Source organism: Empidonax traillii, unplaced genomic scaffold (genome assembly GCF_003031625.1).
Source record: "Empidonax traillii isolate 1590-97213 ecotype Southwest subspecies unplaced genomic scaffold, ASM303162v1 scaffold498:size1131258, whole genome shotgun sequence".
Taxonomy (NCBI): domain Eukaryota; kingdom Metazoa; phylum Chordata; class Aves; order Passeriformes; family Tyrannidae; genus Empidonax; species Empidonax traillii.
This window is the reverse complement of record NW_020955691.1, coordinates 53,820-62,698: the sequence shown is the minus strand read 5'-3', so window position 1 is coordinate 62,698 and position 8,879 is coordinate 53,820. Positions and strand designations below refer to the sequence as shown.

The window sequence follows — 8,879 nt, the reverse complement described above, 5'->3', positions numbered from 1 at the left end:
TCTCAAATACAGACTTGCAGCTGCCTCCAGAAACTCAAACCCTAGAATTAGTTTGGCCATTTACTTGACTTCAGTAAGCTGCAATTTTTCAACACATCCCTTGGCACATCAGTTGCCATACTCGGGTCAAACTGGAACTGACATCACACAGAAACAACTCAAACTTGACAAGAATTTCCTATCCTATCAAGAACAACAGTGTAGCCTTAGCAGCTTTTCTTAGCCAAGTGGAACATAAAGACCACATTCCAAAGAAAACAGGAGTCCTTGCAGAGCAACCATAGTCTGGAAATAAGTTCAGTCCTTCTCTGGGTTTAAAGCTTTATTTATAGAAAGATGACTGCATTAATTGCAGCAATATTTTCATTGTATTTGAACTCAGCACTAAAAGGTTAATATTTACATTTAGATAACACTTATAACAAAACAAACTGAATACAGCCACAGTTTCAGAGCAGAAAGACAGACATAAAGATTACAGACTTAGGAGTGAAAGTAATCACAATTATTCCATTGTGGATGATTTAGTCCAAAGGCCTGTTATTTCTTAATCAGACTAGCAGGAAGAGTGGATTTGTCCAAGTCATCAAAATATGGATGGTTCAAGGCCATTTTGCCAGAAATTCTTTTTGCAGGATCATAAATTAACATTTTCTGGAAGAAAAAAGAGAAACACTCCTTCACGAAATGTGAACTAAAATTATGTCTAACAGGTAGATATTTAATCATGATAATAATCATCAAGTAACCATAAAGACATTTTCCCTCTTTGTTCCATGATTTCTCACAGTTGGAGAGGTTATTTGCACCTACAAGTCAGCGGTGGGGCAGTGGCACTGCATAACATCTCCAAGTGAAGGATCACACAAACCCTCCTGTTCAGTGACCGAGCCCTTGCCTGGATCTGGGCTCCACATGCACCGAACTAAATCCAGAACCAGCATCAAGTGGCAATAATTATTTGTCTCAGCTTCTTACTAAGGGAAGTTAATAAGCTTTAGGCTGCTAAAGCCCCAAACATCTTACATTTGTTTTATTACTGACATTGAAAAAGTGATGTCAAATTGCTTTTACTCAGCTTGGTGGAGAACTTGACAGTTAAAATATAAGAGAGTGATCACTCAGTTTCAAAATCTGAACAGGAAAGTAGATTACAAACAGGTAGAACGGAAAAGAAGAGTTAAAACTTGAATTTCTTTGCAATAAGTTACTTTAACTGAATACCTCAGTAAAGGGGATGAGAGCAGAAAGAAGGGGTTTCATAGCCCCAGAACTTTCTAACTTTCTAGGACAGACAAAAGTTTGTTTTGCTAGCAGTTAAAAAAAAAAAAAATCTACAGTTTCTATCATTCAAGGGATCAAAAAAGGAATGAAGCATCCAGCACTTTTCTACTAGACCCAAAACTAGCAAAGTCTCTGCAAAGTGTTTGTCTCCTTACTAAGGAACAGCCATTTCAAAATTCAAGTAATCAGGATTCTACCAGCTGCCTCTCCCTCACCCCCACAACAAATCTGTCTTCCAGAACAAAACTCGACCAGTATTACTCTGCCCAGTATTCAGTCTTGACATCCAACTACCTTTACACTTCATCCTACAGGGAGCCTTCAGAGTTGATTTAAGCCTCTGAATTTGCATTTATATTCTCTGAACCTCTGCCAAATACTACACTGCCTCTAGATTTAACCTTGCAGGTCCAGTTTTACCTTGTGACAGGTTCCCATTAGCTGTACCCCAGAGCAGTGTCCTACAGTAAATACTGGTATCAAAGGTTCCCTTAAAATTGACTCAAAAGGCAAATTTCTTTCTAAAAGGGATGGTGTGACACTGATACTGCAGCACTTCAGCTGCTGGATTAAATGACCATTTCTTCCCTAAGCAGTCTGGGACATAGTTTTTCCTAGAATCTATTGTCTGTTCAAAGCTTTTGATGACAGCCATTAAGTGCTTTCAAATGCTGGCCACAGAAATCATTTAGCTTATGAAGGTCATAAATTTAGAACCTCACTCGAGCAACTTGAATTACACATTTTTGTGTTAAGACACTTTCAAAGACAGCTAGTTCCCATACTAATTATTTACATATGTTCTGTTACTGCTTCAGGCTTAAAAGTGCCATAGGAAACAAAGGGATTCCCATTAGGAATACCACTGTCATTATTAGCAAACAAAAATATCAACGTTTATCAAATTAAGGCAAAACTGTACAAGATGTTAGAGAATTTTATGTGCTTTGAGACTGGCATCGAGGGGTTTTTGCCCTTACTCACAGCAGCCCAAAACACTGGTTTTACATAGTGAAGCCACACCTAAGCTCAGATGAGTGCTTAGCAGGTCAGTTTAAGTGTATCAACAAGATTCTCTTGCCAATCAAACAACTGATTTTAGTTTGTAAATCCAATCAGTAACAATTTTAGTTCAAATTGATTTAATAATGATGCTGTCAGTGGTCACAGGGGAAACATGTCAGCCTAAAAGTCACTTATCTGTGCAACACAATTCTGCTGCAACATTCAGAGCTACCCAAGACAGCTACATCTTTAACAAATGTTCATGTTATCAGTGTAAATTGTGGCTCTGTTCACACCCTACCCCCCAAAAAAAACCAAATAAAAAAAACCCAAACAACAAATTTGGGGTCATTCGAGCTTCTTGGGTAATAATGCTTCACTCAGAGTATTTTGCCACAGCCATAGCAATATGGTTAAAAACTAATTTGTGACTGCTTAAAACCATGAGCCACATACACAGGCAATGGCTGTTCAAGGCTGCCCTTGTACCGAGGTGGTTCTGAAGTGTCAGCTTATCCCACACACAGAGCGACCATCCCACAACCCCACGGGTAAGTCTGCACCATATAAATGCAGCTTTAGAACAGCCAAAGGACAACCAGGATACATTATTACACTTCAGTACCTCCAAGAGCACACCTAAGTTGTGACCTAAATTAGTCCACAGTGGCAGCAGGTGGGCTGGGAGAGCACTACATGGAAAAGCCTGATGGAGAGCTGATTAATTAAAACCCTGGTGTGGTAGCTTAACTGCATGGCCACAAAACTAAAGGAAACCCACACTTGATACAAAATTTATCAGTTAAAAGTTAATACACCACAGCCAAAAATCTTTAACTCAAAATTTAAAGGCAATTGAGACAGACACTACAGACAGGCAAACTCTGTCTCTGGTCTCACAGCTAATCAATACATTCAGCTGTTTCCATCATTGTTTATTCACTTAAGACCATCACGAAAGTTTAACCAAGATGAGCCCACCAAGATTAATCTACATGTTACCATAAAATAAACATTTCCAGCTGTCTCAGCAGACATACAGCCAATCACAGTTAGTGCTGGCAGCAGCAAGATGACAGCTTAGGGGCAGGAGCCTTCACCTAGACCTGGTTATAAAAGCTCATCCTCACTTTCGAGTTGTACTTGGCCTATTAGTATAAAAAAGCTGAGGCATACCTTGGTTAATGTGAAAAGTAGTCTGGTATTATTTATGACATAAGTGAATGTGACAAGGGGTGTCAGTTCTACGAGAATGAAGGCTCACCGCACTGCTGATAGTTTGAAGATGTCCATACCTCCCTTCTGGCCACAGCTAATTAGCGTAGCTTTGTCTATTCTGGAGTACGTGAAACAGCCCTTTTGGTTCAGCAGTTTAAGAAAGAATACTTACAGCCAGCAGATCAAGTCCATCTTTATCCAAGTTTTTGACATGTGTTTCAAGACTGACAGGTTTCCATTTTGGGAATGTGTTCTTATAGTCCTGCAGGGATTCCACATCAGGCCATACCTCATTGTTGGGGGTCCCTAAAGCTCTGTGCAGGCATAAGCAGACCATTAAGCAGTTTAGTCTGAAATCCGTAGCACGACTACGCTTGTATCGAGCCCACAACTGTTGTGTGGTGCCACACAGGTAGCAGGGAAGGTTCAGCCCAACATACCTGAAGATTCTGAAGATCTGGTCAATCTCTGAATCCCCATGGAAAAGTGGCTTTTTAGTTGCCAGCTCAGCAAATATGGTACCTATGCTCCATATATCTACGGGAGTAGAGTAACGAGCAGACCCCAGCAACACCTCTGGAGACCGGTACCACAGCGTCACTACCTGTTGAACAAGGAAAGTTGTTCAAGTTTGTAAAATCAGGTCCTCTAACTGACAGCAAACACAACAATTCATCTGTTATTAAGCAGCATTCTCAGCTTCTTCAGTTAAAATAATAGCTGGTGCTAGAAGTTTTAGTGAAAATACTAGTTTACAACTGAATTTGTAGACAAACAAGTTCCACTGCAGTAGTTTCTGCTGCAATCCGAGCAGTTGCCTACACTCCTTCCCAAAGGGCAGGAAGCCTTTAGCACCCATAAAGTAAAACCCTCAAACTCGAGTGCTTTGTGAAGCAAAAATGCCCTTATGAGACAGTGAGCAACAAGTTCCAGCCCATTTGATTCACTGTCAAGGTAACAGTGGGATTCATAAGATGCTTTGGAACTTCAGAGCAAAACCACAGTTAAAGAGGTGGAAAACTGTTTTGGAAAACCAAAATATAACTTTTTGATTGCTTTGATAATTTACAACTTCAAAACCTGTCTTTTTTATTTTTTTTTAGGAGGAATCTAGTAAGCATTGTGCACACTACCAAAAGGATGTTCCAACTCACTTCATGAGTGTAGACCCGCACTGGAATTCCAAAGGCTCGAGCCAATCCAAAGTCTGCCAGTTTAATCACTCCTTTGTCATCTATTAAGAGATTCTGAGGTTTCAAGTCTCTGTGCAGAACTCTCCTTGAGTGGCAAAAGACAATACCTTGCAAGATTTGGTACAGGTAACTCTAGAAAGGATGAAGTGGGAGAAAAAAAACAAAGGAGTCCCCTTCAGCACACATCAGTGTCTGCAACAAAGGTGTTCCCGCACATTAGCTCACCCCACAGTATTAGGAAATGGAGATCCAAAGCATTGCAGATAGAGTTAATATCAAGGCCACACAATCTAATTTTTAAGATTAGTTTAAGGCAGTTTAATTTCAGTAATTAAAAGAATTTGAAGTAGCATTTGAGAGCAAAACTCACATTTCATCTTATTATCCACATCTGCTTATTTAACCTTTCATTTCTCCTCAAGGAGTTAATTTTACTGAAAATAAGAGCTGCTTATAGCTTACTAGGTCATCCTTAGATTAATTTCCCTCCTATATTAAGAAATTGTCCTCATTACCTTAACACGTGAACGCTCCAAATATTGGCCAGATGGAATACTATCCAAATACTTCTTCAGATCCATGGAAAGGAATTCAAAGACAAGGTACAGTCTTGAATCCTGCATAAGAACATCCTGAAGACTAAAAATTGAGTATACAATTAACTCCACTGCAAAATGCATGGACTCAGTTACATTTCCCCTCTCAAAAGGGATACAAACAGACATTTCCAGGTTCTTTTTATGGAAGTCTTAAAAGTCTTCAAACAGACTTACAACAGTGAGTTATACTGTCATCTGGAAAATCAAGTGTATCTGAAAGAGTGTCACTGAGATAAAAACCTATATGCTTCCTCTTAAACTTATGTTCCCTCATATCAGACACAGGAAGCCTGAGGAAAAAATACTGTTGCCTTTACAAACAAACAAACAAACAAACATCAGTGGGTGTTGGTGCCTGACTTCTCTTTGAAGTTGGCTTATTACAGCAGAGCCTGATTACTAGGAGGGTTAAAGGGAACATTACAGTAGGAACCCAGCAGACACAGCAGGATTTTGCACACATTTTGAAGTATCTCCTTCATCCTTAGAGTTTAAGGTTTCCTAAACCCAAGCATACACACATTGAGACACCACCCGGCTGGAACTTGCCCAGTTTTAATGCACGTTAAAGATCAAGTATTTTGCTCCATCAAAGAGCAAGCAAATATTTTGTGTGGAAGACAATAGCTGCAATCAATTTCCACATGTCAAGTAGTCACTGATGGAAGTTTCACTTGTAGCTCAGATGTGCCAGCTATGACAGCACCACACACAACACAAATTCCTGTTCCAGAACAGCAGGGAGGTGATTGATGACAGGGGCTCACTTAAGAACTCTCAAGTCAAATACTCTATTCCAAGGTAGCAAATCAAATTTTGAGACTGCCTAAAGTAACAGCTTCAGCCAGCTTTCATGAAGGATGCTGCCTCCATTCTCACAATAATTTCTCTGAAGATAATTTACATGAATTTCTAAATCAGCAAAAATTTGTTAGATTTCTTGAACGGTGAGAGGCAGCACAAGCAAGGCTTAATTAGAAAACTGGTGTAATAATAGAATTTGGGTATTTAACTATTTGCTGAAAAACAGACACCATATTAAGCAAAGTGGTTCTCACCTCACTAGAACAGTGGGAAAAAAATTTATTATCTGAAGGGACCTAGTGCCCTTCAAAGTTTAGCTAAATACCAGTATATGCATACCAGACTATATTGGGATGATTCAGCTCTTTTAATAAAGAAATTTCTCGGATAGCAGTACTTGGAACACCTTCCTCCTCACTTTCTAGACGTATTTTCTTCATTGCAACCACCTGGCCTGTGGTTTTGTGACGACCTTTATACACAACACCATAGGTACCTGAACAAAAAGACAGTGAAACACATATAGAAAGTACCAGCTTCAGGTACAGATAAGTCATTGCAAATATAAACTGCTAACATAGGCAAAGTCCTTGCAAATCACGGAATATACCGAGTTGGAAGGGACCCACAAGGATCAAGTCCAACTCTTAGCCCTGATTTGATTATGACCTACTATTTAACTCTGTCAGTTTACCAAGCAATAGTTCTCCTTGTTTAAAGACTGCCACCCATAAACTGTCAGGGTACTTGGTAGCCTAAGTGTGAAAGGTGAATATTTGGAAGATGTAGTTGCAAAATCAAATACTATTTGAGTTTTGTATTGATTAACTTCCAGGCAAGATCACAATACTGCCTCATCCCCAAGGGGTTATGATTTTCCCAGTGATAAATCATGCTAAAACATTGAAGGTTTAGCTGCAAATAAAGGTGCTCTTTCTGCAATCTGAGATCAAACCACCTGTGGGTCTGATCTACAGAAATACCTCTGGCTCAATCCTCCGTGTAGGGGACAGTGTAGTGCTGTGGGTCTCAGCAGAAGCTAAAACTGGAACAAGTATTAAATCTCAAATCAATCCATTTTAATCACCAGTGTTCACAGAAGTAGAACCCTCAAACCAAGACAGTGTAAACCTTTTCTTTTAACCCTTCTTGAAGCATTAATCCCTTACATGAAGCTTAGACTAGTTTCTTTCAAAGATTCATGCACAAGGCTTCAGTTACAAAGCTTTGTTGTAAGATCCAAACACATTTTGCTATTGCCTCAGAACACATTCTGAGAGCAATATACTTTGAATTCTCAAGTCTACATAAGATTAAAGCATTATAAGACACACTGACTTCTACAGTTAACATAGGCTGGATTTCCAGTAAAAGGGGGCTGTAACATCCACATTAAAACCATTTTCTTAGTGCCTCACAGTAAATTAACTATTAAAATTCGCTTCTCCACAGAAGGTTTACAGTCTGTGCTTTCCCTTGACAACCACAGTGCCTGGATATAATCAAAGCAGGATAACCCACAAACACCTACTCCCTACCAGCAGCTCCAAGCAAAAGCATGCCATGTAGCACAACTTCAGGAGCAACTGGTAAGTTCATACATGCAGGAATAGGGGAGCTTCCTGAATTGCAAAGCTGGTTTCAGGACTCAGAACATATTTCCTCCCGCCCAGAAGAATTACACCATCAGCGTGAAGGCAGACACGTTCCAGCACAGGTCAGGTGTTTCTGGAGACCGTGTCATTTTCAAAAGAAGGGCTGGCTGAAAGCTTTGACATATAGAAATAGTTACCATAGAAAGCCACAGCCTTATTTAGCCCCATAGCTGAATCTCAGCGGTTAATAGTCAGAGCGCACAGAGCTTCTGTGACAACCCATAGCTCAAATTGTGAAGCATTACAAGTTTCACTCTTCCCCGTACTTACCTTCCCCAATCTTCTCTATTTTTGTGTAATCATCCATTGCTGTGGTTATCCCTGAAATTGACAGGAAAAGGAAACAGCAAGTGAGGGTGAACAGTTGCTGTCCCGACCACAGCCAAGTCGCTGGAACTGCGCCAGGCCTTTAGAAGCTCGTTAGTTCTTACTAATTAAGGTGCATTGGGAAACACTGCTCTCTTCAACAAACCCACAGGGTTTTAAGTTCAAACTAGAAAACCTACATCCTGAAGTGCGAGCGGACACCGACTCAAAGGTGAAGAATATTTTTGCGTCTGTGTGTGAAGAAGAAAGCTCCCACACGGAACTGAAAAAAAACACACCCTGCCCACCAGTTTCTCGTGGTTACTCACTCGCAGGAACCCCACTATGCACAAACCGCGGGGTTCTGTGTCAGCCACGCCAGGGAACAGCGGCCCCGGGTGTCCTTTGGTAACTGCAGAGCGCAGCCGGGGCCGGCCCTTCGCACCCCCCGCTCCGCCGGGTTCGGCACCGGGGTCGGGGTGGGGGGGGTTGCGAGGTACCGGCCGAGTTACCCACGGCTGCGGGAGGCCGCCGAGCTCCGGATGGGCCGGGCAGCGCCCGCTCGCCGCGCTCCGGCCCGGCCCAACGCCCGTCCCGCTCTCACCGGGCCCGTCGGCTCCGGGGCGCTCCGCCGCTGCCCGCCCTGCTGCCCCGGGCCGGGAAGGAGGGGTGTCGGCGGTGGGAGCCCGGGGTTGAGCCCGGGGTTACCCCCGGCCGGTCCCGTCCCGTCCCTCCTCTCCCCTCACCTGCGGAGCCGCCGCGCGCTGCACGAGCCGCCGCTCAGGGCCGGGCGCGAGCGGGCGGGGGGCGGGGCC

At 42.1% G+C, this 8,879-nt stretch overlaps 1 protein-coding gene across 3 annotated transcripts; it reads right to left on the bottom strand.

Moving 5' to 3' along the window:
• Window positions 1-308: 308 nt before the first annotated feature.
• On the bottom strand, window positions 309-8,879 carry CDK1 (cyclin dependent kinase 1). 3 transcript variants are annotated; one of them, XM_027896467.1, is made up of 8 exons: window positions 8,811-8,879; window positions 8,029-8,079; window positions 6,443-6,599; window positions 5,216-5,339; window positions 4,662-4,832; window positions 3,948-4,111; window positions 3,680-3,821; window positions 309-654 (listed from the first exon to the last, which is right to left on the bottom strand). In XM_027896467.1, exons 2-8 carry the CDS (start codon window positions 8,063-8,065, stop codon window positions 541-543), a joined length of 909 nt encoding a protein of 302 aa, XP_027752268.1. In that variant the 5' UTR covers window positions 8,066-8,079; window positions 8,811-8,879; the 3' UTR covers window positions 309-540. The 3 variants fall into 3 exon arrangements, with proteins under 3 accessions (XP_027752268.1, XP_027752270.1, XP_027752269.1); XM_027896468.1 differs by lacking the exon at window positions 8,811-8,879 and adding an exon at window positions 8,669-8,760 and having other exon boundaries at window positions 541-654; XM_027896469.1 differs by lacking the exon at window positions 4,662-4,832.

Coding starts and splice junctions, on each gene's coding strand:
- CDK1 (XM_027896467.1), bottom strand. CDS start 8,065: ATGGATGATTACACAAAAATAGAGAAGATTGGGGAAG. Junction 5,340..6,442: donor AATCATCCCAATATAGTCTG/GTATGCATATAC, acceptor CTCAATTTTTAG/TCTTCAGGATGTTCTTATGC. Junction 3,822..3,947: donor CAGATCTTCAGAATCTTCAG/GTATGTTGGGCT, acceptor ATGCCTGCACAG/AGCTTTAGGGACCCCCAACA.